This window comes from Oncorhynchus gorbuscha, linkage group LG16 (genome assembly GCF_021184085.1).
Source record: "Oncorhynchus gorbuscha isolate QuinsamMale2020 ecotype Even-year linkage group LG16, OgorEven_v1.0, whole genome shotgun sequence".
In the NCBI taxonomy this organism is placed as follows: domain Eukaryota; kingdom Metazoa; phylum Chordata; class Actinopteri; order Salmoniformes; family Salmonidae; genus Oncorhynchus; species Oncorhynchus gorbuscha.
Genome location: NC_060188.1, coordinates 60,499,514 through 60,520,119, shown reverse-complemented (window position 1 = coordinate 60,520,119; position 20,606 = coordinate 60,499,514). Strand labels below are relative to the sequence as shown.

General features: G+C 43.3%; 1 protein-coding gene across 1 annotated transcript in view; it reads right to left on the bottom strand.

Annotated features, from left to right (window-relative positions):
* Positions 1-167: 167 nt before the first annotated feature.
* The window catches only part of LOC123999036 (protein KIBRA-like), a 45,409-nt gene continuing 24,970 nt past the window's right edge, over positions 168-20,606 (bottom strand). The window contains exons 11-22 of the mRNA XM_046304365.1: positions 19,388-19,977; positions 16,678-16,795; positions 12,314-12,481; positions 10,480-10,672; positions 10,004-10,144; positions 9,753-9,817; positions 9,125-9,278; positions 8,659-8,832; positions 7,108-7,200; positions 6,195-6,425; positions 4,780-4,898; positions 168-4,161 (exon numbers count right to left, since the gene is read on the bottom strand). Of these exons, the coding sequence (XP_046160321.1) occupies positions 4,095-4,161; positions 4,780-4,898; positions 6,195-6,425; positions 7,108-7,200; positions 8,659-8,832; positions 9,125-9,278; positions 9,753-9,817; positions 10,004-10,144; positions 10,480-10,672; positions 12,314-12,481; positions 16,678-16,795; positions 19,388-19,977 (2,113 nt within the window). The 3' untranslated portion in view covers positions 168-4,094. The remainder of the gene's footprint in view (positions 4,162-4,779; positions 4,899-6,194; positions 6,426-7,107; positions 7,201-8,658; positions 8,833-9,124; positions 9,279-9,752; positions 9,818-10,003; positions 10,145-10,479; positions 10,673-12,313; positions 12,482-16,677; positions 16,796-19,387; positions 19,978-20,606) is intronic.

Genomic DNA, 20,606 nt, shown 5'->3' with positions numbered 1-20,606 from the left:
GTTATGCTTGAACATTCAAAACAGCAAAAGTGTTACATTTTATTGCTACTTATTGCCGTTTATGTTTTTTGTCAAAGCGTTTGTCAAAATTCAGTGCTCTGCAAACGCGTTTCATTGACATTAAATACACCACATATACACAAAAGAGGGGAAAGCACAAGCAATAGTAGAACAAAAGAACTTATTTTTATTTGTGAAACTACAAAACATTTTTTTTTGTGCTGGTGAAATATTTACAAATCTGGTTGACAGTAGTGTCCATAATAAAATTCACAGCTTTCAGGAGTCTTATGAGAAAGGAAACAAAACAGCACACCCAAATCACAAAGTGCAATAAATACATGCTGTATTTCTCAAACAATCTCTATACACATACCAGTATCATTGCCATCCTTAATACAACAGAGCAAATAATAAACAAAAATGCACTTGAACATCAAAACAAGAATTATATATCACAACCTACAAGACAGTTCCTGACATGATTTTTTGATTACTCGAAGCAAGACCTACTACATAATTTGTTTCTGATGAAATGGACTGTTCTACAATATATATGCCGGGTGGTGTTATAGAAAAGTACATTTGAGCCTTTAGTCAATTGTGACTAGCTTCAGTTAATCACATAGTACTGTTCCATCCAGACATAGTGTAATCCAATCAGAAGTCCTAATGTAAGACCTCTGTTCCCTCTCTCTACACTGGAGTAAATTGTGATTTATTTTTAAGTAAACAGTTCACATTCAACTGCAAACCATACACATTATTTTAGGCAACAAAAAGTAGTGTTCTCTTCTTGGATGGTGACCACATTTTCAACTCCAGTTAAAATCAGCACTCTCCAAAGGATCCATTCACAGTATACAGTTCATGTCCGATTCCAGTAGAATAGATTGTTGTGCCGTCAACAGTGGCTTTCCTTTACAGTAGTGAAGTGCAACATTGTACAGTTTAATATTCTAAAAAAATGGAAATGGTCCAAAGGAGAAGAAACAACATATTTGTAACATTATATTTAACTAAATTAAACAGTGTGTTTGTATTCAATTTGCAAGGGGTGTCTAGCTAATTGTGTATGACAAAGAGGTTATAAAGATATCACACTAACCTAGAGAGTGCGCAAGAAAGCAACCCATATTATATCCAGTTGGGTGACAAGATGGTGTGTGCCCGTCTACACCATTTAACAGAAAAGTGAAATTGAGAAAACAAAATTACAACTTAGTGATAAAAGACAGGAGTATCACAATAACCCAAGAAACATTCTTTAGCTGAAGCTCACAGGTCAAGTTTATGAAAATAGTGCACATCAAGGCAAAAGACAACCAGTAAGGAAAGGGTAGATTAAAAAAGTAGAGTAGGAATGAAACACGATCTAATCTAACATTAGTATGGGGTAGAGTAGAAAAATCCTTTCTGATGTTCAAATCAGTGTATCATTTTATTCACAGAGTATGAAACATGCAATGTATTCATCAAACTACAAGGCAATGTCAACTGGGGTGGGACACTGGACACCAGTGAGTTCTGCTCATCATTTGCAGAACGTTAGAGCCAATTCATGCCCATTCAAGTCCAACAAAGGTCATGTGCTATTACATAAACTCTGGTGTCGTCAACACTGAAAGTGACTTCATTGGAGGACCATTCAGCTGAGGAAGGGAATGTGATTCATTCCACTGACTCCTCTCCACCTTTAGAGTCATTGTGCTCATTCTATGGCCAAATACAATTAGCATGAACCTGTTTGTTTCATTGTCATCCAGCCTGTTGTGGATTGGGCAAATCTCTACATTAGGTCTTAGGGTAATACGTATGTATGGTGTTCAACAGTTTTCCATTGAGAGGGAAAGAAGCTAGCTATGTTTCTGTAGAAAATAAGGTTGCAGTTCTGGCTTCTCCAATATGAGTAGAATGTAATTCAGGCCATTTATAATTGGTATCACAATCATACTTGGTCAACACCAACAAAAGGCCTGTGTGAGTAGGATTTGTTAAAAAGCTAAATCCAAAACACTCCACAGACATTTGCATCTGCATTGAATATGTGAACAGGGGCCCTTGCCAATATATATATCCCCTTTTGATCACCCCTCCAAACTCTCATCCAACACATCTCTATCATCTCAAATGCCATCCAAGTGTTTACAGGGAATGTGAGTAGCAAGCTGGCTGTTCTGATCTAATCTAGATCACCCACCCTGTAGTTTCCAGTGGCCTAGTTATAAACAGCTCTCATTTCTCCCTGTACTGCCTGTTGATCCACTAACACGTTTCACTTCATCACATTTCATTAAACACAGACACTACGAGTCGCCTCTGAAGATGACAGATGTGATCATTCGCTACACAGAGCCATACATGTGCTCCCGACACTACCACTGACACATCGAGAGCAGTGTTGAAAGCCAGTTTTGCAAGGCACCGTGTAGGACTTTGTGAGGTCTCCTAACAGAGAGAGAGGGCAACATGGCTGGTTTAAGCAGCTCCATATGGTACTAGTAGTGTAGCCTGGTTCCAGACCTGTTAGTGCGGTCTTGCCAACTCCTGTGGTCATTGATGTGACAACTCGCCATGCAGTATCTCTCCTTTGCCACGATAATCCATCCACCTGACAGGTGTAGCATATCAAGAAGCTGGTTAAACAGCCTGATCATTACAAAGGTGCACCTTGTGCTGGGTACAATAAAAGGCCACGAAAATGTGCAGTTTTGTCATACAAAACACAATGACACATATCTCTCAAGTTGAGGGGACGTGCAATATGCATGCTGACTGCAGGAATGTCCACCAGAGCTGTTGTCAGAATTTCCTACCATAAGCCGCCTCCATCGTTCTAGAGAATTTCGCAGTATTCCCAACCGGCCTCACAACCACATGTGACCACGTCAGCCCAGGACCTCCACATCCGGCTCCTTCACCTGCGGGATCATCTGAGACCAGCCAGTCAGACAGCTGATGAAACTGAGGTGTATTTCAGTCTGTAATAAAATTATTTTGTGTGGGGAGGGGGGGGGACTCATTCTGATTGGCTGGGCCTGGTTCCCAAGTGGGTAGTCCTGGGCCCACCCATCTCAGCACCCTGTTGTTGCATTTATATTTTTGTTCAGTATACTTGGGAGTTCTCAGTTGCTCCATGATTTTTGGATCACTTCACTTGGGTTTTGACTCATACAATAAATGTGGAGTTTATCGTCAGCAATGATCTTCATCAAATGCAAATTAATGACCTTCATAAAATGCACTTCTTTTGTTTCACAATCATAATGTGCTTTGTTAAACGGTGATTTAACAATCAATCCTGCCCAGAGAAGAGCACTCCTCCCACTTCTTCAACCCCTTCACTCTTTTTTAGATTCCTATTTTAAAAGTGCACAAACTATCCGATAAACTACCTGAGTATTAGAGAGTTAGTGCAGTTCTTACACAATGCTGAGAGATAGTGTGTGCACCAGTGAGAGTCACTACAAGAGCGATGTACAGTATAGATGAGCTGACTGGTAATACATACACAGTAGACAGTGTGCAGTAATAAGACAACACAATGCCACTAGGGACAGACAGCCGGTTACAATATACTGTACAACCAACCACTCATCCGGTCAATCAAAATACACCATCATTCAATCAGAATGTTGATTTTGTAGATGTGTTGTGCTATAAATCATGTTGAAGTAAAGTACCTCTGTGGGTCTATATTCACATCTTAGATTACAGCGAGTAAGTGGTCCTGGCTAATGAAAATAACAGCATTTGTCGTCTCTATCTTTTCATATTTCACACAGAAAGCACCGGTGTGGTATTGGAATGATGATTTCACCGTAAAACATGTAAAGGTAGCTACCAACATCCACTTATTAGTAACAGTAAAATAATGCTACAGAGTGGAGAAAATAAAAAGAATGCATGTTGCTAGGTGATAATAACAAAAACTGTACAGATGAGCAACTGAGATAAAAACTAAAAAAAGTTCAAAAAATGTGACAGTTTTTCTATACATTATTATTCTCCATTCTTCATTTTACCACCAGAAGTCTGTGTCAGAGTCATCTCCTTGGAAACAGCAGTTCAGAATGTGGAATCCTTGAAATGCGCTACACGTCGTCGGCAGGCATATCAGGGATGTTGATCTTTGCACGAGTGAAGAAGGCCATCTTCTCTCTGAAATCAGAAGAGTTTCCATCTTCACATGAGCCTAAAAACACAACGAACCTCCCCTTCTATACGGTGAACAGAACAGATTTTTATTTTGAATGGTGGGCTATGTGCAGTGCTTGACTTAGGCAGGAGCTTACCAGGGCTGAGTACTGGCACCTCAAATGTTCTACTGCTTGAGAACCCTTATAGAATATCATCTCAAAAGTGTTGTGGAGCTCCTGCACCTAAACATAAGTATTACCGGTACCCAACATGATTACCGGCCCGATTTCAGCCCAAGTCAAGCACTGACTACGTGTTCACTGAGGCAAACTTCTTTCAGTCACTTCAGAGCCAGGGTCAATCAATCCCAGTCCACATCACAGCCATTTTCCCCACTCAAAATTCCCTATCATCTTACATTCCTAGACTAACTGGCATACAAATGGAATGGACCACAAATTGTGCTTCATTCAACTGGACCTAATGAGACCTGGTGAGAGAAGCTATAAACAAATTTAAACATTGACATTCATCCAATACATGAGGAACGAGATATGGCTTAATGGATCAACTTCTCTTACGGGAGAGGTATGTTACACTGCACTGTTGCTGTTCTGTAATGTATTCTACTGTACTGACCTGAAGGACTGGACCTCTGGCACCTCTTTCCTGCTCTGGCCTCGGATCTTGTGGACGTCCTTGGCCGCAGCGCGCATCATCTTCTCCACCCTCTGCTCCTGCAGCTGCTCCTCACGGGTCTGCATACAACACCACACCACACAGATGCTTAGAGAGAAGCTGGAAAATAGGCTTAAACAACTCCTCATGGCCAGTCAACAGCTAGAACAGCATTTCAACCCACTTAATATTTCACAGGTGTGTATTGGAACAACAATGTATAATAAAATCTAATAAACTCATCAAAAAAGAAACAGCCCTTTTTCAGGACCCTGTCTTTCAAATATGATTCATAAAAATCCAAATAACTTCACAGATATTCATTGTACAGGGTTTAAACACGGTTCGCATGCTTGTTCAATGAACCATAAACAATTAATTAACATGCACCTGTGGAACGGTCGTTAAGACACTAACAGCTTACATAAACTTACATCATGTACCTGTCCCGCAGGTGTGATGTACCGTTGTTACACGTGGTCTGTCACTGCGAAGACGATCAGCTGTCCATCCTGTCTCCCTGTAGCGCTGTCTTAGGCGTCTCTCAGTACGGACATTGCAATATATTACCCTGGCCACATCTGCAGTCCTCATAAGCCATTAAGGTCACAATTATGAAAACTTAGAGGACACTAAAGAGGCCTTCCTACGGACTCTGAAAAACACCAAAAGAAAGATGCCCCTGGTCCCTGCTCATCTGCGTGAATGTGCCTTAGGCATGCTTCAAGGACGCATGAGGACTGCAGATGTGGCCAGGGCAATATATTGCAATGTCCGTACTGAGAGACGCCTAAGACAGTGCTTCAGGGAGACAGGATGGACAACTGATCGTCTTCGCAGTGACAGACCACGTGTAACAACGGTACATCACACCTGCGGGACAGGTACAGGATGGCAACATCAACTGCCCGAGTTACACAAGGAACGCACAATCCCTCCATCAGTGCTCAGACTGTCCGCAACAGGTAATAGTACTGAATACAGCTGGTGGCCACAACAGATACTGACTGTTATTTTTGATTTTGACCACCCCCTTTTGTTCAGGGACACATTATTCAATTTATGTTAGTCACATGTCTGTGGAACTTGTTCAGTTTATGCCTCAGTTGTTGAATCTTGTTATGTTCATACAAATATTTACACATGTTAAGTTTGCTGAAAATAAACGCAGTTGACAGTGAGAGGACGTTTCTTTTTTTGCTGAGTTTATATAACTACTAGGTGAGAGACTCCTACTGGTCTCAAAGTCTGTCTGAAAAGGTAACCTATCCCAGTATAGTGCACTACTGCACTAGAGGAGGCAATTCTAGAACCACCCGAAAACGTATTGGTGACAGACCGATTGTTGCAGGGGTCAGTATCTCTCTCTCTCCCACCTGTTTCTCAGCCTGTCTGAGAAGCAGACGGAAGCGCTCGTCGTCCTGCACCCAGGTGGGGAGGTCTCTGGTGCCCTGCTGCCGGGCTCTCTCCAGCTGCTCCTTCAGCTCCCTGAGGACTCGAAGCTCCTGGGACAGTCGCGTGTGACGAGTCCTGGACACCTGCAGGTCCATCTCCAAGTCCAGACTGGTCCGCAGCAGCCCGTCCAGGCCCCGCACCGGCACCGGGGGCTGGGGGGGAGGAGAGGAGGGAGAGGAAGATGGAAACGGTGAGTTTATGATTGATACATTAAACTCTCAGACATAAACACACATCTTTCTCTTCCTAACACACATAGGAAGGTACAAGGAGACAGAGCAGCTATTTCCCAGTGGCCCCCTCCCCTTTCCTCTCCTAGCAGACAGACAGATCTGTCCTGGACATAGATCACTCCTTGTCCCAGTATTAATAGAGGCCAGAGAATGTCAGGCCACATTAACAATTCAACCAGCCATTAAATATTAAGACTCACTTTTACTGAAGGCTGAGCCTCTGGTTTATGGAAGCATAAACGTAAATGAACGTCTGAGTGCATCTAATAATGTGGCCACAGCTTGAGACTTGACTGCACTATTAGACTGTCAAGAGCCAGAACAGTGAGAACAGACCAAAGCACTGGAATTAATAGAGACTGAAAAAGAAAACGTGCTTGTTATACTGAGAACCTTGGCAAACAGACAGAAAATTAAAGTTAGATGGGTATTTGTAGCATAGAAATATAGAACGCTAGAAAGTAGGATAGGTACGAAGTGAGTGGTTTATATAATAGTAATATAGAATGATCGATATGATGAAGTGGGTATTTATACGACGTAGAAATATAGAATGAGGATCAATGACCGGATGGATATGATCTAAGTGGGTAGTTTCTACCTTTTTCATGCGCATGCTGCGTCTCTCCGATGCATTCCTGACGAATGGAGACTTCTTAGACAGAGTGGAGCTGTCGCTGTCACTGCGATTAATCTGATGTTCACATAGTAGAAAGGCAAAAACCAACAAAATTAAGAAAGTTAGAACGAGAACAGCAAAAATAACAGCTTTTGTTGGGTTAAAGATGCATTGCAAAGCTAAACTCAACAGTAGTCAAAGTGAACTGTATTTTTTAATCTTAACCAGATCAACTTACACTGTATACACAAAAGTATGTAAACACTCCTTCAAATGAGTGGAGTCGGCTATTTCAGCCATGCAATCTCCATACACAAACATTGACAGTAGAATGGTCTTACCGAAGACCTCAGTGACTTGCAACGTAACACCGTCACCTTTCCAGCAAGTCAGTTCGTCAAATGTCTGCCCTGCTAAAGCTGCCCGGGTCAATTTTAAGTGCTGTTATTGTAAAGTGGAAACATCTAGGAGCAACAACAGCTCAGTCGCGAAGTGGTAGGCCACACAAGCTCACAGAACAGGACTACCGAGTGCTGAAGCGCGTAAAAATCACCTATCCTTGGTTGCAACACTCACCACCGAGTTCCAAACTGCCTCTGGAAGCAAAGTCAGCACAAGGACTGTACATCGGGAGCTTGATTAAATGGGTTTCCATGGCCGAGCAGCCGCACACAAGCCTACAATCACCATGTGCAATGCCAAGCGTTGGCTGGAGTGGTGTACAGCTCGCCGCCATTGGATTCTGGAGCAGTGGAAACGTGATCTCTGGAGTGATGAATCACACTTTACCATTTGGAAGTCCAACAAACTAATCTGGCTTTGGTGGATGCCAGGCGAACGCTACCTGTCCCAATGCCTAGTGCCAACTGTAAAGTTTGGCGGAGGAGGAATAATGGTCAGAGGCTGTTTTTCATGGTTCGGGCTAGGCCCCTTAGTTCCAGTGAAGGGAAATCTTAATGCTACAGCACACAATGACATTATAAACAATTCTGTGCATCCATCTTTGTGGCAACAGTATGGGGAAAGCCCTTTCCTGTTTCAGCATGACAATACCCCCGTGCACAAAGCGAGGTCCATACTGAAATGGTTTGTCGATATTGGTGTAGAAAAACTTGACTGGCCTGCACAGAGCCCTGACCTCAAACCCATCTTTGGGATGAATTGGAATGCGGACTGCGAGCCAGGCCTAATCGCTCAACCTCACTAATGCTCATGGCTGAATAGAAGCAAGTCCCCGCAGCAATGTTCCAACATCTAGTGGAAATCCTTCCCAGAAGAGTGGAGGCTGTTATGGCAGCAAAGGGGGACCAACTCCATATTAATGCCCATGATTTTGTAATGAGATGTCTGACGAGCAGGTGTCCACATACTTTTGGTCATGTAGTGTATAATACGTTTTTTTTTTAATTAGGCTATGCCATTTACTAAGTCTGAGAGTAGATACAGTATGTACTAATATAAATCTATAATAGATATGCCCTAGCATATTCTAGATAAGTACTAAATATGTCCATGAGGAGTGTGTTTGCTCACGCGACAGATGTACTGGCTCTGGGGCCCAGGGGAGAAGGTCTTGGAGCGGATTATGGTGTTTCCCCGGATAAAGGGGTTCTGCTGGGGAACATCGCGGAGTCGATGCTCCTTGGGCCGGACCACCGAGGAGGCGGCATGGTGGTGGTTGAGGCCGGTACTGGTCTCCTTGTTCACCTGGGGACAGAGCATGAGATCAGTCATTTCACAGAGTCAAGCTTGGCTTACAGATTTACTGTTTTGTTCAGTTACAACTGTGATCATGCCATTCACAGTCATGTCTTAGAACTGTTGAGCACGTTTTGAGTCTGCATATTAAGGAGTTTGTCGAACTGTTGAGTTTGAACCAAATTAACATGTTTTTACTCATACTTCCCATTAACATCCTCTGTAATTAAAAACAAATTAATTAATGTCAAATGAAATAGCATTCATTCATGCATATTGTATAGTTAGAGTCCCCACTTACCCTCTCAGTCATAGTTCCTGTTTGAGTAAGTTTGGCCGCCACCTTCTCTCCCTCCCATTGACTGCTCTCGGGATACAACTCCTCCTCTTCACGCCCCTCTACATGGTTGTCTCCCTCGTCTTCAAATACATCTCCTTCCAGCACTTCACTGTGCCTGTGGAGGGTTGAAACACTATCAGATGGACAGTGAGGTAGAAACCTGTGAGTTATTCATCTATCGGATTTGCCTGTGAGGGGGTGTGGGAGTGGAGAGGTGGTTAGTACGCCACTGGGCTTTCGAAATCGCCACTTAACATCTTAGCTTATTCCCACGGGAGAGATAGATGGGAGAGGGGGAAAAGGGGGGAGTGTATCAGAAATTCAAGCACTGTCATTGTGGTTTTGAACCTGCAGGGTGGGATTCCGGGTGTGTGTGTGTGTGTGTGTGTGTGTGTGTGTGTGTGTGTGTGTGTGTGTGTGTGTGTGTGTGTGTGTGTGTGTGTGTGTGTGTGTGTGTGTGTGTGTGTGTGTGAGACAAGAATGGAAGAATGGCCTGTCCTCCATAGAGGTTGAAAGGGGGAGGAGGACAGATGAGAAGATGGGAGAATAAAGGCATAAAGGTGCTGTTGTTAACGTAGGGAGAGCTCACCATTCATCCTCCTCTGGTGCACCCTCCAGACTGCCTGCTACTCTCTCTGTGGTAGGGACAGAGCTCTGGAACACACCACAAACACACACACAGTTACTAATCTATTACATGCATTCATAAGATACATACAGTATGTTAATAAATGAAAGAACACTTATGTAACACGTCTACATACAGATTTAAAACAACAGAGCCAGTTCATTTTGAAATGCAGCCTATTGTTATACATGACGAATGAAGGTCTATGTTACCCTTTCAGACTGTGTAGCTGTCCCGGTCTCTTTGTCCTTGCTATTGATTTGGGGCATGAAGGAGTAGCTCAGGAGGTTGTAGCACATGACACATCTCTCCCCAGAGGTGTTGACATCAGCCAGGCTTATCTGAGAACCAGCCTGCCCAGAGGAGAGGAGGGAGAAGCAGGGAGACATTATAAGAGTTAAAAGGTGGTTTACAGAAGGATGTTATACACCGATGTAACAGACTTCATGCATGAGACACAGTACGGAGTGTCAGAGGGACAAAAATCCACTTATGGCAATACACCACTGTCATGTGATTCAATAACAACAGGTGTGGAAGCTTAAAAGGTATACATTGGGATTTTGATGAACACATTGCAAATACACCACCGTGGGTGGCAGTGTTTCTACTGTATATGGGTGTGCTGGTGTTAAGGACCATTTGTTTTGTTGACGCTAACTTACAAAATATGTGTCGTTAAACTCACCAGACACTCCTCGCGGCCAGATGGGCTTGTGTGGCACACGTCCACCCTCAGGGTCTTCTGCCGCAGAACATTGTGGGCCATCTGGATGCCGAAGACTTCGTTGACCTCCACGGCGTCCTGGGGGAGGGAGCCACGCGTCCGGAAAAGGCAGCGGGTGGTCTCAGAGCAGGGGAGGACAGCCACACGGATGTACCTACGGAAGGGAAGCACAGTTAAACATCTAGACAATGTGCACACAGTTGAGTGTACCGTGAAGAACAAATGACACAGTACTTTCAATACAAACACACCGACTTAAATGAGAAGAGTGGGACAGACAGCATACAGTGCATTCGGAAGTATTTAGTCCCCTAGACTTTCTCCACATTTTGTTCCATTACAGCCTTATTCTAAAATAGATTAAATAAAACCTTTTCCTCATCAACCTTCACACAATACCCCATAATGACAAAGCAAAAACGGGATAAGAAACTTTAGCAAATAAAAACTGAAAAACCTTATTCACATAAGTATTCAGACCCTTTGCCACGAGACTCGAAATTGAGCGCCGGTGCATCCTGTGTCCATTGATCATCCTTGAGATGTTTCTACAACATGATTGGAGTCCACCTGTGGTAAATTCAATTGATTGGACATGATTTGGAAAAGCACACACCGGTCTATAAAAAGGTCTCAGTTGACAGTGTATGTCAGAGCAAAAAAACAGGCCATGAGGTCGAACAAATTGTCCATAGAGCTCCGAGACAGGATTGTGTTCGTGGCACAGATCTGGGGAGAGGTACCACAAAGCATTTCTTCAGCATTGAAGGTCCCCAAGAACACACTGGCCTCCATCATACTTAAATGGAATAATTTTGGAACCACCAAGACTCTTCCTAGAGGTGGCCACCTGGCCAAACTGAGCAATCGGGGGAGAAGGGCCTTGGTCAGGGAGGTTACCAAGAACTTGATTTCCACACTGACAAGAGCTCCAGAGTTACTCTGTGGAGATGGTAGAACCTTACAGGACAACCACCTCTGCAGCACTCCACCAAATCAGGCATTTATGGTAGAGTGGACAGACAGAACCACTCTCATTAAAAAGGCACATGACAGCCCGCTTGGAGTTTGAGAGTCTTTTAGGTGCCTTTTGAGAGGATCTGCTATGCTGACTTGCTGCACCCTCAACAACTACTTAGATTATTATTATTTGACCATGCTGGTCATTTATGAACATTTGAACATCTGGGCCATGTTCTGTTATAATCTCCACGCGGCACAGCCAGAAGAGGACTGGCCACCCCTCATAGCCTGGTTCCTGTCTAGGTTTCTTCCTAGGTTTTGGCCTTTCTACAGAGTTTTTCCTAGCCACCATGCTTCTACACCTGCATTGCTTGATGTTTGGGGTTTTAAGCTGGGTTTCTGTACAGCACTTTGAGATATCAGCTGATGTAAGAGGGCTATATAAATCAATTTGATTTGATTTTGATTTGATCTGCAGAGCAGCATGGGAGAAACTCCCCATATACAGGCATGCCAAGCTTATGGCGTCATACCCAAGAAGACTTGAGGCTGTAATCACTGTTAAAGGTGCTTCAAATGACTGAGTAAAGGATCTGAATACTTACGTAAATGTGATCGTTTTTTTTTGTTAATTTCTAAAAACATGTTATTGCTTTGTCATTATAGGGTTGTGTGTGTAGATTGGTGCGAATAAGGCTGTAACATAATCAAATGTGGAAAATGCACTGTATGCTCAGACAGTCATCTGAGAGGTGTTTGTTTCACATAACCTAACAAGTAATGACAGTCATTCACTCCTAAAGCAAAGACAAAAGATAACTTTGCTACATACATTTTGTGGTTGGGCAGCGGGGTGAGGGAGCTGCAGTTGGAGAGCTGCATGACTAACACGGTGAAACGCTTGTCTTTCACCTCGTACTTCAGGCCCAGTCTGACCTGGGCACAGCCTAGAGGACCTCCCCTCTCCTCATAGCCCAGCAGCTCTGCTGGGGGGACAGGTCTGGGAACAGTGACACATACAACAGGGTTAGATCCACAAAGTGGCTATCAAATACAGTACCTGGAAGCCAGTCTGGTTTGTGCTTTAGCTATTAACCTTACATTGAAGTCATGTCACTAAAATTCTAGGAGGCGATATCAGTCCAAACAGATATGGCAACCAGACTTCAAAATAGCAGAGGAAGTTGTGAGAGAGACTGGCAACATACAGTATATGGCAAAAAGCCCCTCACGCTCCGGGGCCAAACAGTGCAAACAAAACACAATGCAAATATGCTGGATGTTTGTTTGACAAATAGTACTGCAGACAGCTGGTCTCCAGCGATCACTTGATGTAAACCAAAGATACGGTATATAATGACGAGATCGTCTTTTCTCGAGCCGCCCTAACAATCGGAGTCATTGTCCCAAAGACAGGAAAGGCAGGCGATCTGCTTATTGGTCTGCTTATCGTGGACAGATTTTGACTGGAGTAAACCCTCTCGCTTTGCCTCTTCCTCTCTGTCTAAACACATTATATGTTAACTCATTGTCTCACGTCAGATAGCGTGACGGCCGTCTGCACTCATATCTCGCAAACACTCAAACCAAAAAATGTGTTTGGCTACAATATACATTCCAAACATTTTTTTAAAATGTTACTAAGCTGACATCGTCCACTGAACCATATTTCCTCCTAATTTTTATTTATTAGGATCCCCATTAGATACTGCCAAGGCAGCAGATACTGCCAAGGCAGCAGGATACTGCCAAGGCAGACGGATACTGCCAAGGCAGCAGGATACTGCCAAGGCAGCAGGATACTGCCAAGGCAGCAGATACTGCCAAGGCAGCAGATACTGCCAAGGCAGCAGATACTGCCAAGGCAGCAGATACTGCCAAGGCAGCAGATACTGCCAAGGCAGCAGATACTGCCAAGGCAGCAGATACTGCCAAGGCAGCAGATACTGCCAAGGCAGCAGATACTGCCAAGGCAGCAGATACTGCCAAGGCAGCAGATACTCTTCCTGGGGTCCAAACAGGATTAAAACAATTATATAACATAACGCAACAGCCTACATCACAAACAAACAATACATCATATGCAATACATTACCACATTACTACTCTACAACCACAAATTCACAACATTAGATTTACAAACCTACAATATTACAATGTGTGTGCATATGCATGTGTGTGTGTGTGTGTGTGTGTGTCTCTTTACAGTCCGCGTTGTGCTGTCGTGAGGTGTTTTATGTTTTTAAATCAGATTTTACTGCTCGCTTGAGTTACTTGATGTGGAAGAGAGGTCCATGCAGTCATGGCTCTACAGTATGTGGTACTGTGCTTTTCCCCAGAGTCCGTTCTGGACTGTGAAGAGACCCCTGTTAGCATGTCTTGTGGGGCATGTATGGGTGTCTTGAGTTGTGTGTTATCTGTTTGAACAGACGTCAATACCTCTCACAGAAGACAAGGAGAGATTGACATGCATGTTGTTGATATTAGGCCTCTGGGTATATTTACGGGCCAGCCATGCTGCTCTGGGCCAACTGTAATTTTCCCATGTCCCTCTTTTTAACACTTGACCATATGCCTGGGCAGTAGTCCAGGTGTGATAAAACTAGGGCCTGCAGGCCTTGTTTTGTTGATTATGGTATCAAGAAAGCAGAGGAGTGCTTTTTCAAGATCTCTCCCCATCCTAGCTACTGTTGTGTCAATGTTTTGATTACATCAAGCAGTTAAGTCTCAGCTTTCTCAATTGCCACATTCATTACAACATTTTGTTGAGATTTATGTTTCCGCGAATGCTTTGTCCCAAATGCAATGCTTTTAGTTTTTTTGATATATTTAGGACTAGCTTATCACCCCTTCTAAAACGGACTGCAGCTCTTTGTTTAGGTGTTGCAGTGATTTAACTTGCTGTGGTACCTGACGTGTATAATGTTGAGTCATCAGCCTACATAGCCACAGAAGCTTTAATCAGTGCTAGGTCATTACTAAAAATAGAAAAAAGGGGCAAAAACCACTGCCTTGAAGTATGCCGGATTCTACCTGGTTTATGTTAGAGGCTTCTATTTCAGTGATAATGCCCGAGAAGCCGGTGTTTGGAGGATATATTGGCATGGGTGTTCTTAGTCCCGAGACGAAGCGGAGGGTCGGCAAACCGTGCCAATATATCCTCCAAACACAGGCTTCTCTGGCATTATCACCTTTATACAACGGGTTACCAACATACTCTAATAATGATTGACATATTTCATTAACTTTATCTAGTTCAGTCAGAATGGAAATATTTCAGACATCAGACCAATCTTAAAAGAATTCTATCTGAGTCAGAAAAGGATATTCCTATGATGGGTAAGTTATATAAAACCTTGCAGAGAGCCTCTATCCAACGGACTACCTCTTAGAAAAAAAGTATAAACTATTGGAACCAAGACAAGAACTGATATTGGCACAAGATGGAGGGAATGTTGGAACCTAACGAACGAAATTACAGGTAACGAAAATGTACGCTTAATCCAGTATAAACTCATGTAGAGAGACCAAATTTCATAAATTCTGCAGCACAACAGTCATGTCTTAAGTGTAAACCTTCTGAACAATACTATAAAATCCAAAAGTTATGGGTGGAGTTAGAAAGTTGGCTGTCAGAAATATTCCAATGTAAATGTACTTTTAATCCGTCTGTCTGCATATTTCAAGACATTTCATATGAGGGAGCAGTGAGATACCCGATGGGTTGGACTATTCTTTTCTTGAAAAAATGTACACTTAAAAACTGGAAATCCACCAATCCTCCATCGTTAAGACAATGGAAAAATCAAATGCGTCATTATCTGAATATTGAAAGAGCGAGGGCGACAGAGAGGAACAAAATGGTGCAATTTGAGGACATGTGGAAATGAATAGTGCAAGGCAGTGGAGATAGGGGTGAGAACAAATAGATCTGGGCAGGAGTGATGATGTTTGTGCGCGTCTGTATGTTGTCTTTTGTAGAGTAAAAAAAGAAAGAAAAAAAAGAAAGGAATTTACCAAACCACAGATCAAGATGAAAATGTGGTTTTCAGTGATGGCTTTATGGGATATCTAGCAACTTGTAAACAATTACCCATTCCAATAAGTGAGTACTACTTTAACAGGAATATTAAATACACATTGGCTGTTAAGCCAATTATGTTATAAACACATTTTAGTTTATTGTGATGGTAATGACGTTTGTTTATGATAATTATTAGGTGGAGGTCGCTAGCTACATTATCAACCAAGCCTACCGTTTAGATAGCTGCTCTGTAAGCCAGCTTGACTTGCTAGAAAGTAGAGAAACAAGTTTGGAAAAAGTAACTAAACAGGTTTTATTATCACCTGAAACAATAGCTTTCTCCTGTTGTGAATGAAAAGGTCATATTTTGCAATCTCCCAAAATAAATGTGATCTTTGACGAGAGACTAGGCTCACAATCTTGTCGTGCATTGTGAAACCCTATGCTCTCCGTCCAGTAGCGGTACGAGATTGCGTGAAGATGACGTACGGCGTAATGAAATATGTCACGATGTGCACGTGGCATTAGGCGGATGAGCAAAACTGCGATTTTTTAGAGATGAGTTCCAAGTCCATCAAGACAGATCGGTTGAGCGACGAGCATCTCGTAGGAGTGATGCAATCTGACGTGAGACCAGGGGAGAATGACTGCCCTCTCTCATGGAAGTTTATGGCCAACCGTGGTACTGCAGGCACTGTTTGCAGAAAACAGTATCTTATAGTGAATGGAAAAGGGGAAATATTAGTGGTCAATCTGTCTTAAAATACTATTTTTACACAATCATTGTACCAATAATTGCTTCTAATACACCAAACGTATGTCCATGAAACAAAAAAAAATGAAATGCACAGGATAATTGAGTTGCTAATGGCAGTAATGCAGTACCCCGGTCGGCCTTTAACTGGAGTTACTCAATGAGAGGGGGCAGCACTGAGCTAGCCTGCAATGTCGCTTCCTGGAGTAGCTCAAACTGTGCACGTTATGTCTCCATGAGACGTTACATGATCGATTTCTTTGTCCATTCACATATACAGTCAATGCATGAGACAACGATGTTCACTTTCATATATTTAGATAATCTTTTCTTACTATCCGTGACGGGTCAGGCTTCAGTGTAAAGAAATTAGAGACACTTGTCCTCCAGGTGACCCAGTGGCTACTACAGTACCCACCTGTCAGAGGGCTCATACACCCCGCTGTCACCCGCCACTGACTCATCAGACACTGCTGACGTCACACCCATCTTCTTCGACCCAGCACCCACCGTCCCTCGGACCTGTGCTACGGCATCTATGTGAAAAGGGGGTTGGGAAGAGGAGGATAGGGAGGGGTTGGGAAGAGGAGGATAGGGAGGGGTTGGGAAGAGGAGGATAGGGAGGGGTTGGGAAGAGGAGGATAGGGAGGGGTTGGGAAGAGGAGGATAGGGAGGGGTTGGGAAGAGGAGGATAGGGAGGGGTTGGGAAGAGGAGGATAGGGAGGGGTTGGGAAGAGGAGGATAGGGAGGGGTTGGGAAGAGGAGGATAGGAAAAGAGAAGGATAGGAAAAGAGAAGGATAGGAAAAGAGAGGAGTGTAGAGAAAGACAACACATTGTCACAACCTTTCCTCCTTGCAGCCATGGAAACAGGTGTTGAGTTGCATAGCTGGAGTAGGTTTACTTTACAACACTAGCACCACAGGTAACAGTGGGCCAAAACTCAACCCCCAGTCTCTCACTTCTCCCCCTGTAGTGCACCCATTGGCAATCAGGTATCAGGTGCAATCTTGAATTCATTATGAGGTGCATGTACTCACACCACCTACTACAGTGGAGGAAGCCGGACCATTCTGTTAGAATGTGTTGAATGTTACATCATCAGTGTGTATGTTGATACAGCTCTGTCTCTGAAACAATGTATGTATGTATGTATGTATGTATGTATGTATGTATGTATGTATGTATGTATGTATGTATGTATGTATGTATGTATGTATGTATGTATGTATGTATGTATGTATGTATGTATGTATGTATGTATGTATGTATGTATGTATGTATGTATGTATGTATGTATGTATGTATGTATGTATGTATATTACATTACATTACACACACAGTTGAAGTCAGACATTTACATACACCTTACCCAAATACATTTAAACTCAGTGTTTTACAATTCCTGACATTTAATCCTAGTAAAATTCCCTTTCTTAGGTCAGGTAGGATCACCACCTTATTTGAAGAATGCTTTAACTTCCTGACTGATGTCTTGTTGCTTCAATATATTCACATAATTTTCCAGCCTCATGATGCCATCTATTTTGTGAAGTGCACCAGTCACTCCTGCAGCAAAGAACCCCCACAACATGATGCTGCCACCCCCGTGCTTCACAGTTGGGATGGTAATCTTCAGCTTGCAAGCCTCCCCCTTTTCCTCCAAACAAAACAATGGTCCTTATGGCCAAACAGTTCTATTTTGTTTCATTAGACCAGAGGACATTTCTCCAAAAAGTACAATCTTACTCCCCATGTGCAGTTGCAAACCGTAGTCTGACTTTATTAAGGCTGTTTTGGAGCAGTGGCTTCTTCCTTGCTGAGCGGCCTTTCAGGTTATGTCGATATAGGACTCGTTTTACTGTGGATATAGATACTTTTATACCTGTTTCCTCCAGCACCTTCACAAGGTCCTTTGCTGTTGTTCTGGGATTGATTTGCACTTTTCGCACCAAGGTACGTTCATCTCTAGAAGACAGAACGCATTTCCTTCCTGAGCGGTAGGGCGGCTGCGTGGTCCCATGGTGTTTATACTTGCATACTATTGTTTGTACAGATGCACGTGGTACCTTCAGGCATTTGTAAATTGCTCCCAAGGATGAACCAGACTTGTGGAGGTCTACATTGTTTTTTTACTGAGGTCTTGGCTGATTTCTTTTGATACTTCAAAAATAATTTGTCTGTAAGCAATTGTTGGAAAAATTACTTGGGTCAAGTAGATGTCCTAACTGACTTGCCGAAACTTTATTGTTAATTAACAAGACATTTGTGGAGTGGTTGAAAAACAAGTTTTAATGACTCCAACCTAAGTGTATGTCAACTTCAACTGTATAGTCACATTCAAATTTGTCTTTGTGTGATGCTGACACTGCTCTGATTTGCAATGTGTTGCGTGGATCTCAAACTGTTGCAAATTAATTAGATATTTCAAACATTCATTCTTTATGGATCACAATGGAGATGACTATATACACTCCACTACACACCACCACATAGTAACCCAATACCAGACTATACACGGTCACAGTGGTGTAAAGTATTTAAGTAAAAAAATACTTGAAAGTACTACTTAAGTAGTTTTTTGGGGTATCTGTACTTTAATATGTATATGACAACTTTTACTAAACCACATTCCTAAAGAAAATTATGTACTTTTTACTCCATATATTTTCCTTGACACCCAAAAGTACTCATGACATGTTGAATGCTTAGCAGGACAGGAAAATTGTCTAATTCACACACTTATCAAGAGAACATCCCTACTGCCTCTGATTTGGGGGACTCACTAAACACATGCTTAGTTTGTAAATTATGTCAGTGTTGCAACATGTCCCTGACTATCTGTAATTAAAAAACAACAAGTAAATGATGCCGTTTGCTTTATATAATGAATTTGAACTTATTTATACTTTCACTTTTGATACTTAAGTATATTTTAGCAATTACATGTACTTTTGATACTGAAGTATATTTACTCAAGTAGTATTTTACTGGGTGACTTTCACTCGAGTCACTTTACGTTTACTCAAGTATGAAAATTGGGTACTTTTTCCACCATCGCAGTGTCACAGTTCATACAATGACTTCTGACAATGCTGTACCAATGTCAGATAATAGACAGTGACTGTACCTTTAAGCACCTCTCCAGCCATGGTCTGCTTAGTGTCCATCTCCACCCCTCCACCTCGCTGCTGCTCCTCCCTGTCCAGCCCCAGCTCCGTCAGCCTGCAATGTAGCTCCACATCCAGCCCCCCCGGGCCCCCCAAAACTGCAAACCCCTCCCCTGAGAGGAATGTGGAGTCCATGACCAGGGGCGAGCAAGGTGGCGAGAGCGAAGACAGCGAAGACCTCGGTGACAGCGAGCTCATGGACCTTGGCGTCTCCGATCGTCTCAGCGCCTGTAGCCTGGTGCCGGCCTCCGCACCCCCGCCGATAACACCCCCAGTCCCGGCATCTACTACAGGGACCACCTCGTGCTCGTGGATGGTGGTGATTGAGCTGGAGGGCCGGAAGCTGAAGACCGGGCCACCCTCATGCAGTAGGGTTTCCAGTTTGTTCTGGAAGTCAGGGTCTCCCAGCTCAGGTTGCTCCAGGTAGATGTCGGTAAAGCTCAGGGAGGAGGTGGAGCCCAGGGAAGATGTGGTAGCCAAAGAGCCCCGGCTGGAGGTCAACGAGCCAAGGCTGCTGCCCGACGAACACGACAGCGTGCTGGCCGACAAACTGTAGGAAGAGAGGGAGGAGAGGGTTGGATTGAAAGAAGGAGGGAAGAGAGAAGGCAGAGAGAGAAAGAGAGGGGATAGAAGTAGATGGAGAGAAAAAGAGGCAGAGAGGAGAGGATTGGATGGGGAGAAGGAAGGAGGGACAGAATGAGGGCAGAGAGGAGGGAGAGAGAGAATTGGGAACAGAGAAAAAGGGAGCAAGGGAACAACAGAGAGAGATAAAGAGAGATAGAAGACCACAGTGTTAGAAGCACACTCCAGGCACACCTATGACCCAGCTGCGCTTCAGCTCACAGATGGCTGGTCTAACCTATGCCTCCTGTAGCCATTCCCTTGTCTGTGTGGGCACTGAAAACCACATTTTCCTCCCCTCTTTTAGCCCTCCGTAACTTCAAATGCAGTTTCTGCTCTACAGCAAAAATCCTAATTATAGCTTGGCACGCTCATAAGGAATGACACAGGGGAGTTTCTCTGCATCTCAGCCCTTTGATGTACTGTAAATCAGCCAGAAAGAGAGGACGAATTAGGCATGATCGGAGAAAAAAAACAGAGACAGACACAGAGACAGAGAGAGACAGATGCTCTCTTTGTCACGCTCTATTGTTGAAGTTAGTGCTGTGAAAAAGTACG